General features: G+C 47.6%; 2 protein-coding genes across 5 annotated transcripts in view; one reads left to right on the top strand and one right to left on the bottom strand.

Annotated features, from left to right (window-relative positions):
• The window catches only part of ARHGAP10 (Rho GTPase activating protein 10), a 265,531-nt gene extending 247,469 nt beyond the window's left edge, over nt 1-18,062 (top strand). The window contains exons 21-23 of the mRNA XM_079771261.1: nt 13,439-13,591; nt 14,401-14,492; nt 17,354-18,062. Coding sequence (XP_079627387.1) covers nt 13,439-13,591; nt 14,401-14,492; nt 17,354-17,442 — 334 coding nt within the window. The 3' untranslated portion in view covers nt 17,443-18,062. The remainder of the gene's footprint in view (nt 1-13,438; nt 13,592-14,400; nt 14,493-17,353) is intronic.
• A 6,897-nt stretch (nt 18,063-24,959) lies between these two features.
• Nucleotides 24,960-27,868, bottom strand: part of NR3C2 (nuclear receptor subfamily 3 group C member 2) — a 301,554-nt gene continuing 298,645 nt past the window's right edge. For 2 of the 4 annotated variants that reach the window (XM_079771260.1, XM_079771257.1), the window contains exon 9: nt 24,960-27,638. In XM_079771260.1, the coding sequence (XP_079627386.1) occupies nt 27,483-27,638 (156 nt within the window). In that variant the 3' untranslated portion in view covers nt 24,960-27,482. The remainder of the gene's footprint in view (nt 27,639-27,868) is intronic. The other 2 variants (XM_079771259.1, XM_079771258.1) reach the window with 2 other exon arrangements.

Raw genomic sequence — 27,868 nt, 5'->3', positions numbered from 1 at the left:
CATGGACGCGTCTTGAACTTGAGCTCATGTCAGGACCCCACTGAGGGCTTGTTAAGCCCCACCCCCGGGTGATGCTTAGGTCTGAGGGGGAGCCTGAAACTGTGCATTTCTAACCTAATCCTCCAGTGGCCCTTGTGTGCGTCACACATACTTTGATCCCCTCTGCCTGAAATGTCTCCCTTCCTTCTTTGCTCAAGACAAATCTGACCTATCTTCAGGGTCTAATTTTGTTTTCACCTCCAGGAAGCTTTCTCTAGTCCTCTTGTCTACAGGAAGATTCTAAATACTGCCTTTATCTATCTATACCCGATACTTGACAATAGGAAAATATTGCCTTCTAGTGTTAGTTAATATTTACCCTTTAGTGTTATTTGATAGTTACAAGTATGTGTACCTATATATCTATATCAAATCTCATTCTGCCTGCCTGCCTATCTATCTGTCTTAGTCAATTCGGGCTGCTATAGCAAAAATACTTTGATTGAGTGGCTTGTAAACAACAGAAGTTTATTTCCCGCAGCTGTGGAGGGTGAGTTGCCAGGTTCTGGTGAGAGCCCTCTTCCACAGACTGCTGGCCGAGCTACTCTTACAAGGACACTGATCCCACTCGTGAGAATTCCCCTCTCATGACCTCATCTAATCCTGATCACCTCCCAAAGGCCCTGTCTCCTCACCATCTCACGGTAGGGGGTAAGGTTTCAATCTAGAAGTTTTTTTGCAGGGCTGGGGGGAGGGGGGGACACAAACATTCAGTCCATAGCACTCTCTTAACCTTTTCCCTCATGCCAAGATAGATTATAAAGTTCTTAATGATTTTAAGAACTTTAATGGGGCTTAAACTCTGAACATTTTAGTGATTTGATGTAGTTAAATAAAGCTTTTCTTTTGGAAATCTCATTTCTTTCTGTATATCACTGAATGTCTCTTAGGCAACTATGTTTGGTTTCTGATCCATATTCCTTTTTTTGTAAACATCAAAAACTCCTCCTCCATTGCCCAGCATTAATCTCACCATTTTCTCTTTATAGCATTTTTCTTTGTTTCCTTAGCTTTTGTAAATTTAGTTTTCATTGAGTGTGTAGTGTTGTTGTTTTTTTAATCCATTATCTCTGCATACCAGCTGTACAGTATGAAATATAGTTGGATCTGAGTAAATGCTGATTAAGATCCCTTTTAATAAACCCAGTGTTGCCGTGGGGCCATTAAAACCCTGCTCAGGGCTTAAAAAGGAGGCAGTGCGTGGGCTGCCTGGTTTTGATCCAGGGTGGTGACGCTCTTTTCCAAAACTTACACTTGCCTTATCTCAGGTCATGAAAAGTGGAGTCCACATGTTTGTGATCACCTCTGGGACCTCGGTAGCTCTGTTGCACAGAAACGCCGTGACCCCAGCCACTGGAGAGCCAATCGGCAGCGGAAACCCACAGCAGCTGAGAAGCTGATGTATAGGCAGTGTGCAAATACAGCTGTGGCCTCTGACAGGTAGAAAACAATACAGCAGAATTGGATTTCTTGGGTTTCTGCTGATGTTTATGACTTGCGGGTATTATTCATTGCCGTCAATCAATCTGGAGCTATTACTTACTTGGACACTCAGCGAGGTGATAGGTGACTTCATGGCCAGTGAAGAATCGCTGGCTCAGTCTCCTTGGAGGACATTACATCATAGGTCAAGGTATTTCAAATGTTCCGGGGTCATTTTCCCCCCAATAAAGTAGTTCCGTCTAAACAGGTTTTCTTCCACTGTAAGCGAAGGGGCAGGTCCTTGACAAGTAATCCTGTTAAGTTCCTTGCCACAGAAGAAAATCTCTTTTAAGTAACACTGGGCATTGTTTTCAGCTTCCTCTACAGATTTCCCATGAGAAGGAAGACCGCCTTTTCTGCAGGCAGCTCCCATGCTTGGATGGCGGCATCTTGGGAAGCTCTTAGTGGCAGGAGATGTTGGTGCCCCGGGTGCTCTGGGAGGCCAGGAGGGTGGCGGACTCCTCTCTCACTGGATGAGAGGCTTGGCCTGGTTTATCCGGAATGTCCAGGTATTCCTGACGCCTCTCTCCCAGGGGGTGCCCTGATCTGCTTCGAGGCAGAGATGTCTGTCCACCCAGACTGGACGTTAGGGGCTTAAAAATCCCATTCCCCTGGACAGCCTGTGCCTGTCACCCCTAGGCTGTGTGTGCAAGGAAATAAATGACTTGCTTCCTTTAGACTGGGCAAACAAAGAGCTTTCCCATAGACAGTGACTTGGCATTTCACATCACTTGATGTTGCTTCCACGATTGCCTTTTAGGAAGTCGATGGATTTTCCCGGGAAATAGCAAAGTGCCCCTCACACTTGATTTGTGGCTTAGTATTCTACAAGCCACGAATGATTTGTTTCAAGTTCAGAAAAAAAATCATCTTACATATTTTTTAACACATCTGTGAAATCTGGCTCACAGCTAGAAATTATAAGGTGGCAGCAGTTACAGGCAAACGTTGTGTTCACCTCCTTGCTTTCGTTTCTTTCCCTTTTCCCTCCCCTCCCCCACTTCAGGGAGGGTGTCTCCGCCCATCCCTCCTCCACTTTGCTGCTCCAACCCTTTTGCCAAGGGCAGTCAGTTCACCCTGTAAGTTGGTGGCTTATATTTTTTTATCTCTTTTATTATGATTATTGTTTGAAGAGCAAATGGGGAATTTATATTTTAAAACTTTTTATTTTTTTTTGCACATCTGTTTTATTACTGGTTTGACTAAAATGAACCTATGTTGCTTTTGTAACAAGGGGATGAAAGCTATGCAGATTTGAAAAGAGATCAGAGGAGGGTGATCATTAACCCAAAGGAATGAACTGCTCTGTCCTAGGAATTTCCAGCATTTTTTTGGCCTTTAAGGAGGACACATCCTAGTAGGTTAGCACCTTTGCTCTGCTCGCCAGCTCACTGGCCCCTGGTTACAGAAGGTGTGCCCACACTGAGATCTCTAGTAGAGCTCGTGCCTTCATTGGAAGGGGCATGCTCTTGGGTGCTGGGTGCTGTGAAGAGCGACGTGGAAGCCGGTTCCTTCTCCCGTACCTCAGTGAGCTGTACGGTCCCTGGGTGGGTTCAGAAAGCTTGAAGTCTAAGATAGCCCAGTGTAAGAAGGAATGGGGCCAAACGAGCAGGAGAAGTGTATCACCTTGCGATTCGCCTATAGTAGCTTTGTAAATGCTACTCAGAGGTTAGCTCTTTTTGCACTTCCTGTTGGGGGGCTGGGGCCTTACAGGGGGAGAACTTGGGCTTCAGCAGTGGCTGCAGAGATGGCTTGATTCGATAGGTTGCCCTCTTGTGTTTCTCAAAAACCATGGAACTTTACTTATTGGTGGTCAGCAGATTTTGTTCTACCTGCTCTATGAATGACATTTCGTTTTAATCCCCATAGACATACCTTCATTTTCAGAGAGGGAAACAGAGGCACAAGGAAGGGTAGGAAAGTGGCCCCCCAGCCTCAGGACTTGTAAGGGACAGAGGTGGAGTTGGATGTCTCTGTCGCAGGGACCGTGGTTCCCGTAGACTTGTTTTACTGTTGAGTCTGAAATTGGTTGCTTATGGGAAGATTGTTCACATGACAGGTGTCCCCCAGTTTTGAGGCCCAGTGAGATAACTGGCCATCAGCTGGTCGTTGCCCATAGTTAGAAGAGGGCGCGTTGACCCTACATGGTCAGGTGGCTGTGGTTTATAGTTACGTCTGGGGAATAAACACTTGAAACTGGTTGTTGCACATTCATCATCCAGCACCGTTGGCTGAGATTTGGGGATGAGGGCATCTTCCCCTGAAACAGAGCTGGGAGACTTGGAAATTTGATATTTGGCTGCAGAGCAGCATCCATAAGCTTCTGTGAGTAACGCGATATCCAGTTGTCTCCCTTCGGCTTCAGTAAGCTCTTGAAGCTAATCACAGGGCCCACATACTTGGCCATGGACCACAAATGTCTGTTTACATTCATTTCTTTGGGGCACGATTTTTGTCCTGTGTATTTCTTTGAGTCTTCTCTCTAAATTTGTATAGAAATTATGCCTTGTATACTCTCATCTTTTTTTTTTTTTTTAATCCTCCTGTGGGATATGCTTAGAGGAAGGCAGAGGAGTGTGTGTGTGTGGGGGGGGGAGGCGGGGGGAGAGAGAGCCACGTGAGAGAGAAACATTGATCAGTTGCTTTCTGTAAAGGACCTGACTGGGCACTGAACCCAGGTATGACGGCAACCTTTTGGTGCCCAGGACAATGCTCAACCATCTGAGCCACTCTGGCCAGGCATCCTCACATCTTACGTATTCCCCTTGTGTCTTGCTAGGGTATTTTTGATATTTTTATTGTGTGCTTTGTCCTGATGTGTGGCCTCAGTCCTGTCTTCCTTTGCTGTGCTGTAAATAAATGTGGAGATTTTATTTTCAAGCTAGCATGTTTATTAAAGCCCCATAATGAAAAGTCGATTTTCCAAAAGAAAGAGACACGTCTGAATTTTATAGTAGCTTTTTTTTTCTTTCTGCTTCAGACTCACAAATTATCTCCCATTAGTCTTGTTTTGTTTTTCTTTTTTGTTTCATTGGCTGAGTCCGTCTCAGGGTTGAAATGCAGGCAGGGCCCTGGAGCTCCTTGCATGTCGGAAGACAGTCCAGACTTAGAAAAGCACTGGTTTTAGAGTCAGACAGGCCTGGCTTTGCAGCCTCATTCTGCTTCTCAAAACCTTGGGGGCCTTCTGTCAATTTTGTAAGCAAACCAAGGCTTAGCAAGGTTATTTGTAAAAGGGGAATAACAACCTCCGCCCCTCTGGGCTGTTGTGAGATTTCAAGGAACCACATGTGTAATAAAACCCAATCCCTGCTTCCCCCGGAGCTCTGGGCAGCCACCTGCTTGGCATTCCCTCCCCTCGGAGAACCTAACTTGATATTCTTATTTTCACTTTCCCCGACTTCCTGGTTTGTCCGTTATAGAATCTCCTCACTAACAGCTCAGGGAGGTAACCTCTCGAGACCTGCAGAAGCCTTAGATGACCAGAAGTTGTCTTGTTTCCAGAAGTTGCTGTAGGTATTCCAGGAGGATTCGGCCTGGGCTCCTCGCCAGGCTCTATGTGTCAGAATCTACTTTGTAGAAGCCTCTGCGAATAGGAGCTTTGGATATTGCGTGACCAAGGCCTGGGGTTCCCCCTGGGGCGCCACCAACTCTATATTCTGAACAGTGTGGGTGGCTCATCTTCTATCACCACAGGTAACCCATCAAACAGTTTGGTGTGAAACTGGAGGATTTTTCTCAGCTGAGGGATGCTGTAGCCCTTCTCAACTGCAACCCCTGTTCAGCCCTCAGGTCGGGTGGCAGCTCATTTTCACAGGGGAGCTGAGCTGGTAGAAACATTCCTGTGAGTTAACGCCGAGACCTCTAAAGCCCCGGCATTGGCTGTAATGAAGCCACAGTTCCTTATCCGTTCAGCCCTTGTACCCGATTCCACAGTGATCGTCTGGAAGGAGACGGATGGAATTCAGGGGATGCTCCGAGGGAAAGGTTGGGCCGGTGGGATTCTAAGGCAGTTCTTTTATAGCAAAACCCCAGGAAGCGATCACCCTAGGAGTGGCTTTTGTCAGTTACAAACTGACTGGCTGGTGGTGCCCACTCATGTTAAGGGGGGAAAATCACCCAGAAGCCTGAACGTCTCGCAGGGCGAGGACTGAGCGCTCAGTGTGGCCGTGTCCTTCTTCGAAAGGCTCTGTCTCATCTGTGTGGGACTTATTTCCTGTGGTGCCCTTTTCGCCCTGGCCACCTGCCTCCTGTAAAAGGCATTTTTTTCTTAAGGGTGAACAAGTTATTGCTTTTACATGCTGGCTTGATGCATCGGCTATCTCCCTCCTGCACGGATGGCGCGCAGTGGGGGCAGAGAGCTTCCCCACAGGGAAGCCCGGGTGTGTGCAGGTGGGCTCCGGGCACACAGGACTCCCTGCCACAAAGCCCTTGGAGATGGAGAGGGCTGGCAGGGGCCTCTCAAGCTCAGGGGCATTTGCTGTCATCCCTACCACCCCCACCAATGCATTCCCATCTGGCCCCTCTAACCCAGGGTGGGGGAGGTCAGCAAACGATGGCTCCCTGCCACCTGTTTTCATAACGGAGGTGTTATTGGGACACAGCCACCCAGCTGTTTGCATTTTGTCTGTGGCTGCTTTTTAGATGCAGTGATGGCGGAGCTGAGACCTGCCTTGTGTGGCCTTCAGACCCTAAAGTATTTATTGCCTTGCCCTTTACCTCAACCTACCCTGTCAACAGAACAAACCTAGTTGGAAGAGTCCCCGTTTCTTAGAAGTCAGTTTTGTGGTTAATTGCCATTTTTTTACATGGGCAGTGCAGGTGATTTTTTAAAGTAACCCTCAGGAATTCTTTCTTGTCATTGAACCAACCAAACATTTTTCTTATGCTTGTGATTGTCACTTCAAGAGGCCTTTAGTGTTTCAGTCATTAAAATGTTTATTTGGGGTCATTCTTTTTTACAACCTATTGATTAAAATTAAAAGTGTATTTTCAAATAGTTTTAGATTTACGGAAAAGTTACAAAAGTAGTATAAAAGGGCTCCCATAGCCCAGCCAATGTAGCTGAGTTGGCTGGGCATTGCCCCATGCACCAAGTCCCAGGTTCGATTCCCAGCCAGGGCACATGCCCGGGTTTCAGGCTTGATTCCCAGTAGGAGGTATGTAGGAGGCAGCCAGTCGATGTTTCTCTCTCATAGATGTTTCTATCTGTCTCTCTCTCCCTTTCCCTTCTTCTCTCTCAAAAAATTAAATGAAAACACATTTAAAAAACAAATAAATAAAAGTGTTTCCATAAACCCTTCCCCAGCTTTCCCTGCTGTTAACATCTTACACGGCACCACAGAACTTTTGTTTAAAGTAAGAAATTCATCTCGGTCCAACATTATTAACTTACAAACTTTATTTAGATTTCACTGGTTTTTTACTCATGTCCTTCTTTTATTCCAGCATCCAATCTAGAATCCCACTACATTGCATTTAGCAACTTTAAAATATTTTTTTATTTAAAGTGGTGATGGAAGAAGACTTGACTTGGGGTGGTAAACACACAATTAAAAAAAATGGTGACATCCACTTAATATCAGTACTTTTCCCCTTTGGCATAGATTATTTGTTTTTGGGGTTTTTTTTCGGGAAAGAAAATGATTTGTAAGTCACTCTCACCTTTCTCAGGCTGTGTTCTCACGTGTACTGTGGAATAGTAGTGTGTCTGGGAATACGTGGACTCATGTATGAGTTGTGTCCAGCTCAGTGCTGGACTGTGCAGCTGTGCCCAGCAGGAGCCTGGGTGATATTGGTGATGGCAGCATCAGCTCAGGGCAGACACCGCCTCCTCTAGGAAGCCTTCCTGGATGCCCTCTGGTAGCTAGATGCTTCCTCCTCTGTTCTCTGAGGGCCGTTGCATTATGAGGATCAGTTGTCAGTCTCCACCTACTTGCCTGGGTGCTCATGGAGAGCAGATGTCATAGTCCCCTGGCATCCCCAGGGCCCGGGATGGGCCTGACTGATAGTTCCCAGACCATGAATGATGAGCAAACAGGGTGTATTTGGAAGCCTCCTGGGGCAGTGAAGGCCGCCTTGCTCAGTCCCGTGGATGATGGTGACTCTCTTGTCACGACTATTTGCTTTTCTCCGCTGCTGTCCCCTCTGCCGGCTCAGTGGGAGCCAGTGGTGTGTGGCTGTGGGATTCTCCCCCTCCGGCACTTATGGAATAACTGTGGCACTTACTGGAACAGAGATTTCCCGTAATATACAGATCTACAATATTTCCTTCTGTCTTTATTAACATTTTCAAACACTTTTGCCCAGGACAGCTGTTCTAGACTTATGCTGTGTGTTTCTCAGGCTGAAATGAAAGATCATTCCACTAATGTGTTAGTTTCTGCTCAGAGACCTTGCAAATAAATGAGGTTTTAAAATCTTTCATTCCAGTGCAAACTTCTGATTGGATTCTGACATCATATAACCACCATCAGATATCTTGCTATTTGGGGGATTTAATCACTTCATATAAGCAGTCATTTCTTGACTTGCATTCTCCCTCTTCTGAATCCTTTGAATTTTAAATCACGCTCAGCACTCAAGGCTGCTGCCTAGAGCCTGACCTGGCTGTGCATTGCCAGAAAATGTTTGTGAGGTGCAGGAGCCCCCTGGTGACTCTGCAGCTGTTGTCCAATTTAAAAGTTAAGAACCCTAACCGCTGCCCCCATTTCTGAAACGTTTGCTTTGTTGCTGCCAAAAGTTTTTATTCTGCATAGAGTATATAGTCTGATATTGGAGACTATTGGGTCACAGAGTGAATGAGAAGCAGCATATAGCACTGATTTGTTACAGAGTGTATGCATATGCAGCTACTGTCCAAATTTCATGTGTTTGAGAGCTTTTTCATCCCCACTGCAAAAGCTGTAGGGTCTTGCCCTGAAATACAGACCTGTTTTTCCAAAGCAAGTGTGTTGATGCTTTTTATAGAAGAGCATTCTCTCCTCACTTTCACAAATGCCTATTCCGCTCCCTGCTGATCTTCCCGAACACCTCCGCCTGCCCTGCACAAACACAGGAGACTTTGTTGCCTTGGGAATAGCCTGGTGGACTTTCTTTTTATTTTATTTTTAAATATATATTTTTTATTGATTTCAGAGAGGGAGGGAGGGAGGGAGAGAGGGAGAGAGGGAGAGAGAGATCAATGATGAGAGAGAATCATTGATCGGCTGCCTCCTGCATGCCCCCGACTGGGGATCAAGCCCGCAGCCTGGGCATATGCTCTAACTGGGAATCGAACCGTGACCTCCTGGTTCATAGGTTGACGCTCATAGGTTGAGGCTCAACCACTGAGCCACGCCAGCCAGACCAGGTGGACTTTCAATGTAAGTGCTTTTAAGGCTGAATTTCTGAGTTAGTGGTATGAAAAGGAACCTCTATGTTTTTTTAGTGAGACCCTCTTGTCCATTTGTCCCCATCTTTCAGAAGGAAACACTTCTCCTTAAAGCAATGTGGTGACGTTGGCTTCCCCACATGGAATGGAGAGGCGTTCTTTTTTAGGAGAAGATTCTTTCCATTTAGTGTGTGAAATCAGGAAGATAGCAAATAAACAGATATTACTATTTCTCTGGAATCTATTTTTGTTTCGGTGACTGTGGTTTCTGAGCTTTTCAGGAAGAGTTGACTATTCTGTCTCCATTTTTGCAAACCACAAGTTGCCTTTCAGGAAACATGTAGCACTTAGGCATATTTTTTTGTAATTGGTCAGCAGCTCATCATTAAATAAAATTGGTGGTTTGTGATCACGCCAGTCTTACTCATCAAAAATCCTTCCTTAAAGTGGCAGCAGGAAGAAGGAAATAAGGAGATTTTAAACAAAATGTTTAAATTTGGGAGGTAGTAGGAGAGGACACTCAAAACATTTCATTTTGGCCCGGCTGGCGTGCCTCAGTGGTTGAGCGTTGACCTATGAACCAGGAGGTCAAGGTTTGATTCCTGGTTTGGACACATGCCAGGGTTGCTGTAGGGGTTGTGCAGGAGGCAGCCGATCAATGATTCTCTCTCATCATTGATGTTTCTACCTCCCTCTCCCTCTCCCTTCCTCTCTGAAATCAATAAAAAAATATATTTAAAAAACACACACTAACAATAAAACCATTTCATTATGTTCTAGCAGGTAAGGAGATTTTCATACTTATGTCATCCATCATTTTTGATCTTTAACCCAAAAACTTTCTTAGCCAGGATTCTCTCCTAAACCACAGAATAGGAAAATGGCCTGAGTATGCTCTCAGTTCTCCCAAGGGTATTCATGTAAGGAACTGTGAGGTCTGAAATCTTACTCTGCTAGCCAGCTTCCCTGTTTGCCTGTGGTGGGGTCACGGATGCTGGCAGTGGACGTGGGACTCCCGGTCAGAGCCAGAGGACTCCACTGACCACAGCAGTGGCCAGCAGGAGTGTCACTTCCCCTCCCGATTCCCCTTAGCTGGTGCCCTTGGGCCAGGCAACACCTCCATGGAGTGTGACAGGAGAGGAACCTGGAGTTAAGAAACCCAGATCTTTTAGGAAGGGCAGTAAACCTGCCCTTTGCTCCAGGGAAGTCACAATCTCCATCTGCCCTGGCTGTTTGCTCTACACACATCCACGAAAAGATAATCCCGAACAAAGGCAGCCAGTGCCTCTCTTTGTAACATATGCAGAAACACGAGAGACACACAGAGAATTGTCTCCCAGCACAGGTGACTAGAACCATTCTAGATGTACAGGAGAGATGCTCATTCGTTATGAATGACTTGGAGCTTAATTCGCTCCTAGCAACCAGGTTGAGAAGAACTGCTAGACCTTTGCTATGGGCCGCCATTTCCAAAATAACCTAGTATTTCTGTAAAATGTTTTAAAACAAGAGAAAGGAAGAGTATATCAGAACTGTCTTGTAAAAGTAATATTTTCCTCTACTGCTTTTTGAGAAAATATAAGTATTATATTTTAAAGAATTAAATGGTTAAAAAAAACTTTGATACTTATTATCATACACACATACACACACACACACACACACACACACACACACACACACACACTACCCAAATTCTGGAAGGTAGGAGATGGTTTACAAAAAGAAGCTCATGTTTATAATTGCTTGGCTTCAGAACAATATGGCCAGTTTGTTTAGGGAGACGCCTATGAAACACACCGTCACCCGACCTCTGCTGTCTGAGGGTAAGCTTTCATTTTTAGGTCTTGCGTGTATTTATTTAACCACTTCTTGCTCCTCCCATTCCTTCCCAGTGGAAAAGTCTGTGAAAAGTTTCTTGTATCCAAGCAGCTACTCTGTTCTGTTTCCAAACGTTGTTTTGTTCCACGTGGGTCTCCTCCTCCATAGGACTTCCGATTCTCCACGTGACTTCTTATGCCTCGTCTCCAGACCTGCGTTTTGCTCCCGCTTATGAATTTCCCAGCTTGCAATGTTTGTGCCCACTTGGGATTCTGGAATCAAGAGAAGCACTAGCTGAGGCTTCTGAGATATTGTGGAGAAGACAGAAACTCAAATACAGAAATTTAAGTCTAAGTGGGAAGTCTGACAGGCTGTCCTGGTGAGCTGGTTAGTGTTGGATCATGTAACACATCTATATTTTGAACAAGAAAAAGATCACAGAAAACAAAGAAACAGAAAAGGCTGGGGTTGAGAACTTGACCCAGGAAAAGGTTGCTGAGTCTGAGTTCTGCTTTGGGACAAGCAGGAGAAAGCCCAGCTACGGCCCTTACCTTCTGCATCCGCTGTTCCGGCAATTCCTCTGCTTTCCAAAAATGTTACGTTCCCTGTATTTAAAAAACAAACAACAGAACAAAAAGACTTTTTTTAAAAAAAAGAAAGATGTGAGGATTAAGTAGATAACTATAAAATTTATGATCTGTGTTTTTAAAGAGCCTTATAAATATAGTCACACTGTTACTTTATCTTTATCCCATCTCTGTCCTCCCTCTGAGCAGATAGATGGCCATCATTTAATCGCTTGGCTATTTATGACCAGAAAGAGTTGACGGGGGTGTGGTAAGACATCTCATCTTCCACCACCACCGCCACCACCCCTGTTCAAGCACCTTGAATAATTGCTGGGAGACAAAATGGCGATTGTTTGGCTAATGGCAGTCTTAAATTCTCTGTCAGAGCTCCACTCATCCCTCTCCCTTCCTGATTAGGAAGACATTTTCAGGTGAAGAATAGAGTGAATTTTGCTGCTGGTGACACAGATCACTTTGAGAGTTATGGGTGTCTTTGCTGTGTATGAGATGGGTTTTGTGACTTCCAAATGAACGGCTGGATAGGGGGGTTATAAATAAGTTGTTCAAAGAAGAATGTTTTTTAAAAGCACATCCCCTATCCCCTTTCCTGATCAAAGGATAGATAGGAAACCTTCTGTGAACTAAATATCAAGTCAGTAGTGTAATATTTCAGGTACCTGATTTATAAAATCCAACTTTAGCTATAGAACACCTAAATTGATTGTTCGATGTTGGTTGAAGACTTAGTGTGCTTAGCACTCTTCCTGGCCATGCGAGGTATACAGAAAGAGCTAAAGAGCCAAAGATGGTACCTGAAACCATCACCAAACAGCTCATGTCAACCTGCCCTCCTGTTTACTGGTGTGATAGGCCTTCAGGGAAGATCTGTGACTTAGGCCAAAGGAGAAGTACTGGGGCAGACCAGCCTGGAGCTGAGCTGCGTTAGGGACAGCTTTGACCAGGCAGAGGGACTGGGGAGGCTGAGAGATGAGGAGAAATGGGAGGCAGAGTGTGTGCAAAACGCAGGGAAGCAGAGCTGCAGGCAGACGGGCAGTGTGCGAGGGGGCACCTGGTTCTGAGGGAGGCAGGTTGGGTAGACTGGGCCTTAAGTGGCTGACTGTGTCTGAGCTGGCAGAGTCGGAGGAACGGGCTGGAGATGAGCCAGGAGACCACAGTGGTAACAGACACAGGCAGTGAGGATGGGGTGGGCTCCTGATAATGATGAGAAGGTGGGCAGAGGAACAGCCTGGGAAGAATTTGAAGTAAAACTGGACAGAGTGTGGTGTTAGTTTTTCTAGAGAAGGAAGACTCAAAGGCAATGCTCAGGAATGTGGAAGGACAGGAAGCAGCTGCTCATGGAAACTGGTTTTAGCTGAAGAGGGTGAGTTTGAGGTGAGGAGCACTGGGTTCGAGCAGCTGTGGAAGATGTGTGTGCTGAAAGTGAGATGGAATGACAGGAGGAGCTTTTAAAGTGAGCTTCATAGACCATTGCCACACGCCTCCCATTGGGATGCCTGGAGAATAATGTAATTCAGGTCAATACACATGTATCGACTCTCCCTTTGTGTTTAGAGACACCCCACCCCCACCCCCCGCTCAGGAGTCTGTTCACTGACCTTTCCCATTAATTTTTTTTGGAAATTTGCAAATATTAGGGAATGTTCAGGTCACAAAGATTTTTGCTCTTCGTTGTCTAGTCCTCTCCAGAGAGCTCTTGATTCCCACTGTGTTTTCTTCTGAGCTGCTACATGTTTATGACCAGATAAAAAAGCTTTAAACATTCGAAGGCCACGTGCTGAATTTTTGGAGCTCTAGGCTGCCAAGTCCACTGCACATCCATTTGACTTTCTGTATAAACAGAAAACCTCAAAAGTCCAAGCAGCTGTTCTGGGCACTTGGCTTCTGGTGCCCTAATGAGTGAGCTGGTATGTGGCCAGGTTGGACAAGACCTGACCTTCTCCACTACGCTGGAGAAGTACAAGGCGCCGCTAGTTTGGGGTGTGGCTTTTGGGGTTCAAGCAGCATGTGGAGAGGACTCCGTCCTTCTGTTCATCTGGAGAGACGAGGGAGCCATCATCCTTAGGATTGAGGTGTCATGTGTTTGGTGTTCTGTGGCCTTCATACTATTAAATCCGGTTCTTCGAACTTCCATCCTTAGCTCAAGCCAGACCCGACCACCGATGGTCCAGTGGCTTAACCCACAGTCTCCGACCACACTGAGCTGCAGCCCAGCTGTCACCCCTCCTTCACCCAAGTTGTCACCTTTCCTTTCCTGTCCTCCTGCCACCCCAGCGGACAAGCCACCTGAAAGGTACATGGTTGGGATGGGATGTAGAGTATGGTGACAGCACATGGAAGGGGCTTCTTAACCCGAGCAGGTCCTCGTGTCCTCGCTGGAAAAGGCTGGCTCGGGCTCCTCCGGCCTCCTGGGCAACACTTACAACCTTGTCTCAGGGCCGCACCCCTGTTCCTGAGCAAGGACGTTCTCGGGAGAAATTTACCTCCTGTGAGACCTGCTCCAACCTCCTCTTTTTGGTGCTGATGTTGCAGTTTTGAAACCATTCATTTTAGAAGAACTTTTTATACATGAATATAAAGCACGTACTATGTTTTAAAGGAAGGTACACAGGACACTGGGAACAGGGGTAAACAAGCCCCTGTCGGTCCAAACAGATCAGTGTCCGCAGAGCATCGTGGAAGCCATGTAGCCCGTGTGCGCCTCTGTCTGTCACTGCCGTGTCTTCTGTCTCAGGACACGGGAGCTTTTCCTAATAGATGGACCACAGTGCTTAGGAAATAAACATGCCCGGTGGTGCTGATGACACGGAAGGATCGGGAAGGGCGTCCCGCCAGGCGGAGAGGAGAACGAGGGGAGGCGGTTCAGTGGGAGCTGCTCAGAGAGGCTCCCTAAAGAAACATTTGAATTTGAAGCCCATCATTGACTTGAAAATCAAGTGCTGTGCTTGTGCCTGATGTTCCCTTCCCTAATTTCTTCGGTGGAAGTTGTTCCACCCGTGACACAGAAATGAGACCTGGGAAATGGGAGGTGGTGGGAAGGTGAGGTTTCTCTCTTCCCGTTTCTCCACGTGTTAATTTGTGTCTGTCTCGGTCCTTTCTCAGCGTCACCAGTCGGAAGGCTCGAGCGGTGTATCCGTGTGAAGCAGAGCACAGCTCCGAGTTATCGTTCGAAATAGGAGCCATTTTTGAGGATGGTGAGTGCTCTGGGAGCTTTGTGGTCGGATACATTCTGTCTCCAACCCAGAACGTCTGCCGCCTGGACCAGGTGGCCCCTGGTTGGGGCGTTGTCAGCGGCACAAGTCTCCCCGTTACGTTCTGGACAGGAGAGAGCTGGTCCCTCCCAGGAACGGGACGCCAGCCGCTGTCTGGAGGGCTGGCACCCACCCCTGCCTTCATCCTGGTTATTCTCCAACCCTTTTAACTCTTCGGGTCTTCATTGAGGACATCTTTCTCCTGATCTGATGCAGAGAAGCTAGTGCCACTGGAATTAAAATATATTTCTTTTGTTTTGTTTTGTTTTGTTTTGTTAATTCTCACCTGAGGGGATATGGATATATATATATATATATATATATATATATATATATATATATATTGAGAGAGAGAGAGAGAGAGAGAGAGAGAGACAGACAGAGACAGAGAGAGAGAGAGAGAGAGAGAGGTCAGAGAGATGTACTGATTGGTTGCCTCCTGCACATACCCCATTAGGGGCCAGGATCGAACCTGCAACCTTGGTATGTGCCCTTGACCAGGAATGGAACCAGAGACCTTTGGGTTTGTGCACTGGTGCTCTAACCACTTAGCAACACTGGCCAGGGTAAGAATATTTCCGATTTTGCATCCATTGTTTCTTCTCTGAGTCCCCAACCAAGCCTCCCAAATGCTTCAGGTTTGCCTGAGTTACTGAAAGAGAACTATTATAGAAAAATTTTGGTTTATAATTCCCTTACTATTCCTATGCTCTACATGATTTTTTGCTGATTTGAATAATGTGTGAATATTTAGATATGGGTATGGACTTTTCACATTGAAATAAGAGTGCACTTTTTATTTGTGTTTATTATTCATACACAATCATTTAGGAACTATGCCCGGATTAATATTTTACAAATTACCCCCTATGGTTGAGTGTATGTCTCCCCCTCTCCCGCTTTGATTTATTTCTTCTCCAGTCTAGCTCATGATGAAATTCATTGGTTGCTGTGGAAACAGTGATGTTGTGTGTGGGTGGAGCTGCCCAAAAGAGTTCTGGGGAAACAGAACCTTAGTTCTGGAATGGTTGATTAGCCAGAGTGTTTGGAATAAATGGAATATATCCACACAGGGCATGGCGGTATATTGTTAGCAATGCGTCATTTGCTGGTGATTGTGTTTTTAGGAAGCACGTTGCCTCTTTTAGAAGCGATTTCTATATATGTGTACTCTTGAGAGCCCGGGACTCCTGACAGTGACAGAAAACAAACCACCACAACAAAACTCCACATCTGACAGAATTATACTTTGTGGAGGAATTTTAATCTTAGAGTGTAAGCAAGATCATTCCTCTCCAACATCGCGTACATCACGCAGAGAGCATGGTGACATAGCCGCCCTGCCCCAGGCCTGCCACTGGTTGGCACCTCATATGGCAGAAGGGGAAGCTGGGATGTAGCATTGAACCCCACCATTAGAGAAAGGATGACGGATTTTTGCATTGTGTGATTAGGTTTGTTTGGGAGCCTCTGGAATCCCTTCCCGGTACTGCTGAGATATCTACCCTGGTAGAGGGTGTATCTACTAGGAGGCCTTGTGCTGCAGTAACAGAAACTGACACAGGAGGTCAATTAATCATGAAGATGGATTAGCTCACGCAGCAGGAAGTCTGGGCGTCAGGAGCCCTAGGGTTGGTTCCCGCACATTCTCCACCACCACAGTGTCTCCCCTCTGCTGAAGCATCCTCAGCCCAGGGCGGGGCGTCTGGCTGGCTTTCCCCGTGTAGCCAGGATGGCCGCACAGTTGCAGGCACCGTGGCCACACTCAACTCCAGCAGAAGGCACGGTGCCTCTTCCTGGCTTGTGTTCCATTTTTTTTTCTTAGAATGAGAAAAGTTTTCCCGAATTTTCCTAGTTGACTTGCCCTCATGTCTTGATAGCCAATGGAATCATATACTCACCTTGAACCTGTTAACTGGCAAAATCCAGAACCACACTAGGGACAGGGACGTCTCCTCTGGGCCCGCAGACACGGGGATGAGGGTCAGGCCCTCAATCAAATGCACTTCTGTCAGCAAGGGTGGTAGATGTCTGGCACTGGGGACTGAAGTTCTCCACCTCTGAAGTCCTTAGATGACTTGCCGGAGTCCTGAAAATGTGTGTGTGCGTGACACTGTTTATGTGGTGTGTGTGTGTGTGTGTGTGTGTGCGTGTTTCTTTCTCTCCACACACACACATGCACACGCACACACAGACACCAGTACCTCAGTGTGTTTGAGGGGAGGACAGGTTGACAGCAGGTAGCTACGGATGGTCAACTGTGGAGTTAGTGAGTCTGAGATCAGATCCTGGCTTTTCCACTCTCTGTGTGACTCTGTATCTGGTCCGTAAATTCTCTGTGCAAGCTATTTTCATCCTGATCTTCAAGGATGTCCACAGATCGATGTGTGTCAAGACAGCGTTTTGGGTCATGGAAGGTGGGGCTTGGAATGTGTGGATGGAGGATGTTGCTGACGTTGGAGCACTGAGGCCACATGCACTATTGGTTGAGCCTTCAAGATACACAGCAGCCCTAGCCGGTTTGGCTCAATGCATAGAGCGTGGGCCTGCGGACTGAAGGGTCCTGAGTTCGATTCTGGTCAAGGTTACATGCCTGGGTTGCAGGCTTGATCCCCAGTAGGGGGCATGCAGGAGACAACGGATCAATGATTCTCTCATCATTGATGTTTCTATCTTTCTCCCTCTCCCTCTTAGAAATCAATAAAAAATATATTTAAAAAAAAAGATACACAGCAGTACAGTGAATTCACAGGGAGCAAGTACTTGGGGCATTTTGATAAAAAGTGATTTCTCTTCCCTTTCAGTACAAACCTCGAGGGAACCTGGCTGGCTAGAAGGGACTCTGAATGGCAAGAGGGGGCTGATTCCACAGAATTACGTCAAGCTGCTCTAGCGCCCGTCCTGTGAGGGCCCCCACGGACCCGGGCGCCCAAGGCCCTGCCTGGGGCAGCGAAGCCACAGCCACCCGGACACACGGGAATTCCAGATCACGATGGGCACTCCAGGGGTGTGGAGGGGGACACACTGCAGGAGGTGGGGAGAGGGACACACCGCGGAGAACTGTGTAGGTCTGTGGAGCAGGAGAGCAGTGTCGGGATGGACTTTCTATCTGTCACGCCTCAGACACGTGATTGTTAATTATCCAGAGAGCAGGAGGGAGGGTGGCGGCCGCCTGCCAGCCCCACCTCCCCCACTGGCCACCACCCCGCGGGACACCCCCCCACCCTGCTGCTGAGGTTTTAAAGGGAACTGTCCTCGTAGTGGCGTTTGCGGGAGGCCTCCTGGCTCCGGTGGACATGCGGAGGGGCTGCTGCCGGTGGTCAGGGCAGTGACTTGGTCTAAACCCAGCGGGCAGGTGCTCCTCCCTGGACGGCCCCCCTCGGGCCCCTCGGGCCCTACACTCATGCTACACTGAGAGCACCCACATATTTATAACAGGCTTCTCCTTGGTGGTGCTCACCCGTGTGCTGTTTCCCAAACACCACCTTTTTGCTCCAAGGTCTCTGTAAATGAAATAAAATGTAATTTACTATTTGGTGTGTGTCGTATTGCGGGAAGGATGCTGAAGTGTGTTCCCTCTGTAATGTTTTATGATTTGCCAGCCGATGGATGGAAATTCACTTCCTGCCGACCGGGCACTCGCTCCCAGGAAGGAGTCATTAACGAGGAGCCTTGTCTGCCGGGAGCGGTGTTCCTGGGGACAGCCGCCTCTCTGATGTGTGAGGCCCCAGAGGGCTTTCTCCAGCCTCCAGAACAGCCTTGCCCCGGGGCCTGCGTGACCCTTGACCCGGAGCAGGGCTGGGGCGATGCCCCCAGTGGCTTGTGTGTGAGCCGCAGCAGCGCTGGGGGCCAGCCCTCCCACTCTCTGGGCGGTACAGCTCTGCTTTCTGTTTTCTAGGCACTAACTCTCTCTGGATTAAGCTGGGCTTCCAGCAGCAGGTCAGGCATTCAGACGTTTTCTGGAGGAGCCTCGTGGCGACCCTGCACATGGTGGCCCCCCACCTGTGGGCAAGCCCTGCTGTGACGCTCCCTCGTTCTTAGCCTCAGACTCCCAGGCACAGGCGAACGCAGCCTCTCCGGGCGAAGCACACTCCTTTGTCCCGGGGTCTCGGGCCGGAGCGCTCCGGGCGCCGTGTGTTTCTGTCCCCGCAGGAGGTGCTGGCAGGCCTCTCTCCAGAGAACGTCACGGGAAGAACGCGTCGGCCGCCTCTGCCTAGATGCCTTGATTCAAGAGCTTGCTGGTCATCAGGTTTGAGGTGCCTCCCCTGGACCAGGTAGGGTGTCAAGTTTGGGGTCAGGTGTGTGCGCGGCAGTGGGCCTGTTGAAAAATGTCCATGTTACACTTAAAAATAAGCAGCGTTATAGCGTAACTTAAAACACGGAACTGGGGGCTCAGTGGAGACTATTGGGACTGCCGAGGCGCCCAGGCCACAGGGCAGCAGCCAGCCCTGGGCGTGGGCCAGCTTGGCCAGGGGGTGCGGGTGCCACAGTCCCTAGTGTCCTGTTTACTGAGTGGTCATTTCCTGTGCTTACGGGTGTAGAAGGGACACTTGGCTTATGAAAAGGGATTATGATGTGCCCCGCTTTAAGACAGTGATCGCCAACCGGTGGTCCGCAAGGTCCGAAAGGTTGGCGACCGCTGCTTTAAGAGGCCTCTCTGTGGACAAATGGAACCCTATGGGCCGGTGTGTGGGCTCAGGTGGGCACGGGGGGTGATTTCCAGGCAGTATTCCTGATTGATGTGTCCCCATGGGGCACTGAAAAATAAGACCCATCATACTTGGACTTGATTTATGTGTTTGCTTGAGAGATTTCCATCACCCACACTGAGGTGTACCCAACATGCTGTTACCCCAAAAATGCTGTTATCCCCCCAAAGGGTATATCCTACCACTTACCTGGTCAAGGAAATTGCCACTAAGTCTGGCTACTTGCGTGGTTTGGGTCAAATTAAATCAACTCTGTGGTTCTGTTCCTACTTCCTAAAAATATGATACCTGGGGTTGAAATACCGAAGACAGCATGCCCAGGACACAGTCCGTGCTCAGCTGATGGGACTGCTGGCCCTCTGGTTGTCACTGCATCTTGGTCAGGACCACTCGTGCTCTGTAGGGTGGCAGTGAGGCCCCGCGGGGCTGGCTGCAAGGGTCCCACAGCCCCACGCCCTGCAGACCCTTCTGGAGTACCTGGTGAAGAGCAGGGGTGTTTTTCTCTGCGAACAGGCCCTGAGGCCAGACTTGCCGGGGTCTCCAGAAGGGCAGCCTCCCCCGGCCAGCCCCAGAGTAGATTTACTAACAGGATCATGAGGTGTTCTCTGACATTTGGCAAATCACCTTCATTTCGCCAGAAGAGAAATGGGGTGCATTGTTTTCTGTGTGTTTGCTGCCTGGGTGTGGCTGATCCCAAGCATCTGCTGAAGGCTGTCTGGGCAACGGCCGCGCCTGTGAAGGAGATGCCACGTGAGAACAGGCCTGTGGGGGCTGCACCCCCTTCCTTGTCACGGCAGAAACGTCTGCCGTTGAGGCTGGAGGTGGGGAAAGCAGCGGGTCCTCTGCGCCAGTGACGGATGTTTAACTCATTCTTTCCTCACAGTGACTGGAGCCGGGGGAAGGATCCCGTCTCATTGATGAGAAAAGGGAGGCACTCCAGGGCGAAGAGCTGTGGGCTTCAGTGGGCTGCTCACCTGTTCCTTCTGCTGCACCATTTTGCTTGGGGAGCCCAGTAGGGGATAATGGTGGTTATGGGCTGAATTGTAACCCTACCCCATCCAAAATTCATATATGGGAGTCCTGACCCCAGTACCTCAGAATGTGACCTTATTCGGAGATGGGGTTATTGCAGATGTAATTAGTTAAGATGAGGTCAGTGGGGCTGGGCGCTAACCCAATATGACTGGTGTCCTTAAGTGTCTCAGTATCACTTAGCTGCTGAGAGACACGCCGAGGGAAGACCATGTGAGGAGACACAGGAGAAGATGGCACCTGCAAGCCACGGAGAGAGGCCTGGGGCAGGCCCTTCCCCACGACCCTCCTGCTGGCGTCTGGAGCTCGGACTTCCCGCCTCCAGAACTGTGAACTGTGAGACAACACATTTCCGTTGTTTAAGTCAACCCAGCTTGTGGTGCTTGTTACAGCAGCCCTGGGGAACTAACACCGTGGCTCAAAGTATGTTTTGAGTTTAAAAACAGCTGGGTTTGAAGTCCTTTTTTCACTATGCCTTGCTGACCTTGGGCATGTTACCTCGGGCTCTTTAAGCTTCAGTTCCCTGTGTGAAATGGAGAGAGTAGCACCTGCCTCGTTGAGATGCTGTGATAAATGGTGACCGTGCAAGTGCCTGAAGGGTGCATGGCGGGAAGCACGGTTAGTGAATGGAGAAGATGGGAGGAGGCGGGGTACAGTGCTGGTGCGGGTTAGCCTGTCCTCTTCCTTCTCCCCTCCCCGCTTCTCTCCAGTGTACCTTCTCCAAAGGCCATTCCCTGCTCTCTCCCTCTGCCCAGCATAGTTTGGCCTTTCCTGGGCCTTGTCTTCGCTCCCCATTCACCTCAGTGCTGGGCCCCTTCTCATCTTCCGGCTCTCCTCTCAAGTCCAAAGGCAACCATGGTCACCCCTTCCTCAGCCAGATGTTTCCCATGACTTTCTGAACCTTCCTGAGCCACGTGACTTTCTCTCCCCGACACCCCTGCCCCCGTAGGAGGATGCTATTCCAGGAGAGCATCCTCTAGCGGCTGTCCTGTTCCTACCTCTGCATATGTCTTCCCAGAGGCTTGTCACTCTTGTCCCCTTTACCGGCCTGGGCAGTCATTTGTTGCTACCCCATGAGGGTAAGCTGGCCCATGAGGGTAAGCTTTCGTGCCTGGCTAAAAATATCTCAGTCTCCTGCTTGGAAAATTACCTTGGAGATTCTTTCCTATCAGAAGATCAACTCGATTGGCGGGCAGATTTCTGCTTTTGCCCCAAACAGGACACCTGTCCTTTGGACTCGGGCAGTAGAGACATGGGGGCAGCTCAGTGCCATGAGTCAGTGTCTGGATTTCTCCTTCCTCAGAGGGTTTAGCCTCGGAGGAAACACTGTAGGCCAGTGGTCGGCAAACTCATTAGTCAACAGAGCGGCAAACTGCGACTCGAGAGCCGCATGTGGCTCGTGAGCCGCAGTTTGCCGACCACTGCTGTAGGCGAAGCAAGCAGGGTGGGAGGAACGTGGCCTGATCCATTCACGCGTTTTCAGTCATGAGGGAGCCATGATCTCTCTGGACAGGCGGGCCCAGGGCATAGAGATCCAAAGAAATGGGTTTGTTAGACCATGAAAACTTGGAAACCACTGTCTTGGCAACATAAATTCAATGAAGAAAACTAGTAGCTCGTTTGCACGAAGATTCATGCAATAGACCTTCATTCACCTGGCTGCCTGCACCAGTTTTCTACCGGCACCGGGGACCCGGGCCTTGGCTGTGGCCACCGCCTTCTGCCTTCTTTCAGGGTCGGGGCTTGGCCCTGGGTGGTGGCCTTGGGCTCGGCCGCACCCAGCGTCCCTGCTAGGGATCACAGGAGCCAACCCCCAGTGGTTTCCTACGATTCGTGCAGGCTCCCCGCTGGTGCCCAAGGCCGGGAAAGCCTCCGCCCGAGGCTTTCCTGGCCTTGGGCTCCGCCACACCCCAACGTCCCTGCAATGGTTTCCTGGTGGGCGTGGTTGGTGGGCGTTGCTTGGTTGGTGGGCATGGCTTGGGCGTAGTGAAGGTGCGGTCAATTTGCATATTTGTCTATTATAAGGTAAGATATCTGAGTAATTGCTAGTGGTAGATGGATTTAATGACCCCCCATTTCACTCCTCCCTTCCCCATGCCCTTTTTGTGGGGCCCTCCCATGCAGACTATAAGCTTGGCCTTGTCACTTGCTTTGGCCAGTGAAACAGGAGCAAACTTAATGCAATCCAAGGCTTGAAAATGGTTAGACCTTCCCACTGTCTTTCTTAGAGCCTTTCTTCCACCGTGAAAATATGCACAGGCTAGCCCGCTGGAGGACGAGGCCGGCGCCTGGAGCAAAACCGTCCTAGAGCCACAGGAGAGGCTGGCTGCCCACGGTCCATGAACGAGCCTGACTCAGCCCTGCCTGGCCCACATCAGCAGAACCCTCCTCGCTGACTCAAAGTCATGAGAAATCATACATGGTGATTGATGTAAACCACTAATTATTTGTGTTGGGGGATGGGGGAGGAGTTGCAGCTACTCTGCCCCATGGTTCACTTTGCTTCCAGTACAGTCTTGGTCCATGCTGATCATTCAGATCATATCTTAATCTCCTCTCCTTCCCAGTTTAGGAAGCCACTGTTTTATTTCCAAGAAAAATGCAGCATTGGCAATTGGGTGACTTGAAATTAAAGTGTCAGAGATACTTATAATGAAGTCATTTTGGTCTGTGTACACTTGTGGTTTATCAAGAAGTATGTTAGAGCTGACTTTAACATAAAAGGACACTGTTGTCTAATTGCATTTAATGTAGGAGAGAAAAACCAGCCCCTAACTACATATGATCATGATGCAGGTTCCCACTGCTCCGGCCCACAGTGGTGGCTATCGCAGGGGCGGTCTTAGTTCTTAACTGATTCCTAGATGTGCAGCTGGATTCCTAGGGCCTGAGAGCGCTCTTAGAAATTCTTAGAAAGATGGTCATACTTGACCTAAGACTGAGCCTGCTTTATTCAGAAAAGGCACCCACTTGAATCAAGGGTGCCAACGGGGGTGGCCTCTTGCTAACCTTGGTGGGCTCACGGCCTAAGATGGCTTTTGTTTAAAGTTATGGGTTCTATGTGAAAAGCCCTGCTCCTTAGTATGTCAAGTTCCATAAATTTTAAGATATAAAATTACCTTCAATTATAGATGTTTTACAAGTTGGTACATACTTTAGTCTTTTAAATGAATTTTTTCCAGTGTTGTGTTTAATAATTGTGAGGTGTTCCAGAAAAATATCTACTGTGTTTAAGTGAAGTTGAATTTGTTTAACTCTCAAATAGTCTTGTCTTTCTCACAGCAAATGGTTTGAATGATGACCAGTTAAATGACCTCTCGGTCAATGGCAGACCACATAAATGACCGTGGTCTCTACAATTATAATGGAGCTGAAAAATTCCTACCACCAGCGACATCGTAGCCATGGTAACATTATTGTGTAATGCATTATTCACTTGTTTGTGGTGATGCTGGTGTACACAAACCTATCAGTAGTGTAACAGAGCAGCACTGGCGGTTATGTACAGTACATAACACTTGATAATAAATGCCTTTCTTACCGGTTGATGTATTTTCTATAGTTTAATTTTTATCATTATTGTAGAGTGTATTTTTTCTACTTATAAATTGTTTGCTGTAAAACAGCATGGCTACATATCTCGTGTTTACTGTTCTCTCTTGATTGACCATTTTCTCTTATGCTTGATTTAACTTCATGTTGTTTTATAAAGTTAGTGTAACTTCAGTATACAGTGTTTATAAAATCTACAGCATATACAGTAATGTCATAGACCTTCCCATTCCCTCACCACCCACTCACTGACTCACCCAGAGCAACATCCAGTCCTGCAAGCTCCATTCATGGTAAGTGGCCTGTATGAATGTAATATTTTCTTCAACTTTTTGACAGTATTTTTACTGCACCTTTTCTATGTTTAGATACACAAATACTTAACATTGTGTTGCAGTTATCTACAGTATTCAGTACAGTAACATGCTCTGCAGGTTTGTAGTCCAGGAGCGATAGGCTTGGGTGTGTAGCAGGCTACCGCGTCTGTGTCTGTGTGAGTGCTGTTATGTCCCCACAATAACGACACTGCATGACAATGCAGTTCTCAGACGTATCCCCATCATTAAGCTGTGCACGGCTATGCTTGAATTTACCTTGTGGGGAAAAATGTTTTTCTAGTTTTAAAAGGAGCTGATAATTGCTTACTGCTCTCTTGTGTTTCATATTAATGAGCAGAATTGAGGGAAGTCTGTAAGGAGTGTGAGAAACATCATGGCCGGTGGGGACCTGAGTCTCCTGACAGCTCAGGACGACTGGAGGAAGACCTCTGAAGTCAGACTGGGCATCTGGTCTACTCACGTGAGTCTCTAGAATGAACAGGCTTTCATGTAGTTGTCAAGATAAACGAGGCAATTGTAGATACAGTGGTTAGCAGTAATCATACTTTTATAGGGTATTTTAGTGGGCCAAATATTAATAGTAAGAAACAAGGCATCTAATCAGTCCCAAAGAGTATAATTAACACGTGGCTAACGCAGGTCTCTAACATGTTGGGGAAAAAACCAAAAACCTGATACTCCATCTTGGATGTAGGCAGAAGCACATGTAATCAAAGTTTAGGAGGACACAAAATCCAGGTGTTCCTATAGACATTCAAATGAACTGTTTCCCAAACAACAGGTGATTAAGTAAAGGATTTATTGTAATCTGCTTACAGTCCTTTGCAAAGACAGACATATGTTTTTGCATAAAGATATAAATTGCTTCATTTTAAACTAATTTAGTGTGTTTTCTTTTTAATTATATGAAGAAGTTCTGGTGAATTATGAATTGTACCAAACCGAGATTCTTAAGAGCAATATGGTACAAAAATAAGAGCAGACAGACAATTTGGATTGGGACAGGCATTCAGCAGTGAATTTAGAATATGGCTTTGCTGTTGAACCAAGCAAAGTTACCCGGAGACACACAAACAGCCAGGACCATCATTCATACGAGAAGCCAATGCAGACCATCTCCATCCCAAACCTGGTTACGTCGAAATTCTGACTGCGTAAAAAGTAAGTCTGAGCTGAAAGCTGCTCTTGTAAGCAGTTTCTGTTCTAGAAACTCCCAGTCTGCATGTTGTGCATCTATCCTCTTCCAAGTGTGGCTTTCATATTGCTGTGCATGTAAGTTGGCTGTATTTAAAGATCTGCCTATAAATTAAATTCCCGAAATTGCAAATTATGTAAGAAAAACTCCCTCCGAGTGCAACTTTCTCAGGCTTCCCCTTGCGTAAGGCAGGTGTCTTTGGAAAGACCAGGTAATGTTGCCTGCACAGTGAGCCCTGGAGAAAAGCGTGGATCCGCCGCCGCCGCCTCCTGGCCGTGGGCTTCTCCAGCCACCGCTTGTCGGTTTTGGAAAAGAATGCGATTTCACTGAGTACCCGGTGATTATCATCACTTCTAAAGATTGATTTGGCCTCTATTCAAAGTAGTTTATTTAGTGCAATCATATTGCTAAGTGTCCCCAAAGAGAGATGTTTGTGATTTGGGGGCAAGAGAAAAGCCGTAAACTGCATCAGTGCCAAACAGATTAGTGAATTACAAATTTTAGTGCCACTGTCTTGCTTATATGATCTGTAGTTTCCCCCCAAAAAACTGTTTATGTATAAAATTTATTGTTAAAACCCACCTTTTAAAAATCTAAAAACCCTCTAATGATGCTGCGGTCTCCACGCCGCTCTGACCGTGCCAGCGTGCGTCTTCTCAGTGTGTCCTGCAAACCTGCGTGCTCCCATGACCGGTGCCAGGAGTGCAAACCCCCTTCCCAAGACCAGACGTGAACATGTCACCTTTCACAGGTGTAGCGAGAGCATGGAATTTTTGTCCCCACGGGAGAAGACGCATGTCTCTAAAATGGGATGAGACTATGCTCGCCGAGCCCTTGCGTTTCTCGGGCTCTCCTCACCTGCGGCTGGTTCTGCTTCTTGAGGACCAAGGAACAGGGGCGGCGGTGCTAAACCCGCGCTCCCGGCCCGGCTCCCACGTGTGTCCTCAGGTGACGGCTTCAAGGCCCTCCGGACACCACAGCCCGTTGCCGGAGAACATGCTCACGTTCCACGAGCACCCCCGCGGGAGACCAAAGACATAACAAAGGTACAGACAAAGTAGAAAGGCTTAAAGACAACCGAAGAGGTTTCAGTGTGGTTATTTACAACAGAGACTGGAAAATGGTAAATCAGATGTGAAGCTAAAAAAGGCACAGCTCTCCCTTTCTTAAATACACTGTAAACGGTTCATTAGGCATGCAGAGCATCTCACTTTACAAAAAGAAATTTTTACCTTGTTTAGACAAAGATAGTACTTAAATAGTCTCCAGCAAAATAGAATTCTTTCAAAAATACTTTCCCATTCTTCCTATTAACCATTGAAGTTTTTTTTGTGTCTTTTTTTCTCATTTACAAAAGTTCCTTATACCATATATAACTCAGGTCCTTCACAATTTATACATACAGTAATGTACAGCACAGCAAAAGACTGCAAAAAATTATCTGTAAAGCCAACACAATAGATACTAGAAATTGAAACCGAGGCATTTGTTTTAACATCTTATCCATTCTAATTAACCAATGGACGCCGAAGGGGGAGGAACGCCGGTGATGCGGAGGACCGTGGGCGAGTGCGAGCCAGAGGGGGGCGCTCTCCCACGCGCGTGCTCTGTTATTACACAACGGGAATCTGTATAGGTTTTTTTTTTTTTTTTTAAATAACAAAAGAATATTAATGCCCCATATAGCCTATACGTTGTATGTGCAAACCAAGGGTAAGCTTTAAAAAGTTCATTAGTCCTTGAACCCTTTTAAAACAAGCGGCTGATACCAGAAACTACATGGCATAGTTAAAACTTCCATCTGTTAAAGTATCAAAATCAGAGAGTTATTGACTAGATATGGCTTTTCATCCAGAGGAACATGTTTCTAAGCGCTGGGGACTGGAGAGGGGAGAGTCCTTTAGAGTTTAGACTGTTCGGGTCTTGCCAAATCCATGTCTAACTTCTAACCTGGCCCCAAACCCTTAACATGACCTTAAACTCCAGAGACTGCTGAACGAGTGTGACTCAACCATCACCTGTTAGAAATACGATTTCTCGGGTCCTGCGTGGGTGTGGAACAACACAGGGGAACTTAAGGCAAAGTTCTTCTGCTACGACGAGTCCGTCACTTCCTGTGAAAGTAAAGCGGCTTGGCGTTCCCGGATTCCACCTTCGGCAACTGGTCGCTGATGATCTCCACCAGCATCGCGGGGAACTCCACCTTCAGGGCCTGGGACTCTCGGAAGGTATAGAAGCAAAATTCCAACAAGTCACTCACCAGCTGCAACACAGAGAGGGGACGTGACACAGGTCAGATTTCCATCCCTGTCCCTGCAGCGTTCTGCTTTAGAACTTGTGTAAATTCTCAGAGCAACGTTCAGAAATCCAGCCAGGAAATCTTAGTCCCCTGTCCTGGGGGAGGAAGGAGGGTGCTCATGTCACCGGGCACGCTATATGCCTTCACGCAAAACCAATTCAGCCAAGAGCCGTGTAACTGCTCAGGATTGAATG

The sequence above is a fragment of the Cnephaeus nilssonii genome, assembly GCF_951640355.1.
Source record: "Cnephaeus nilssonii genome assembly, chromosome: 5".
NCBI lineage: Eukaryota > Metazoa > Chordata > Mammalia > Chiroptera > Vespertilionidae > Cnephaeus > Cnephaeus nilssonii.
This window is presented reverse-complemented; position numbering and strand designations above follow the sequence as displayed.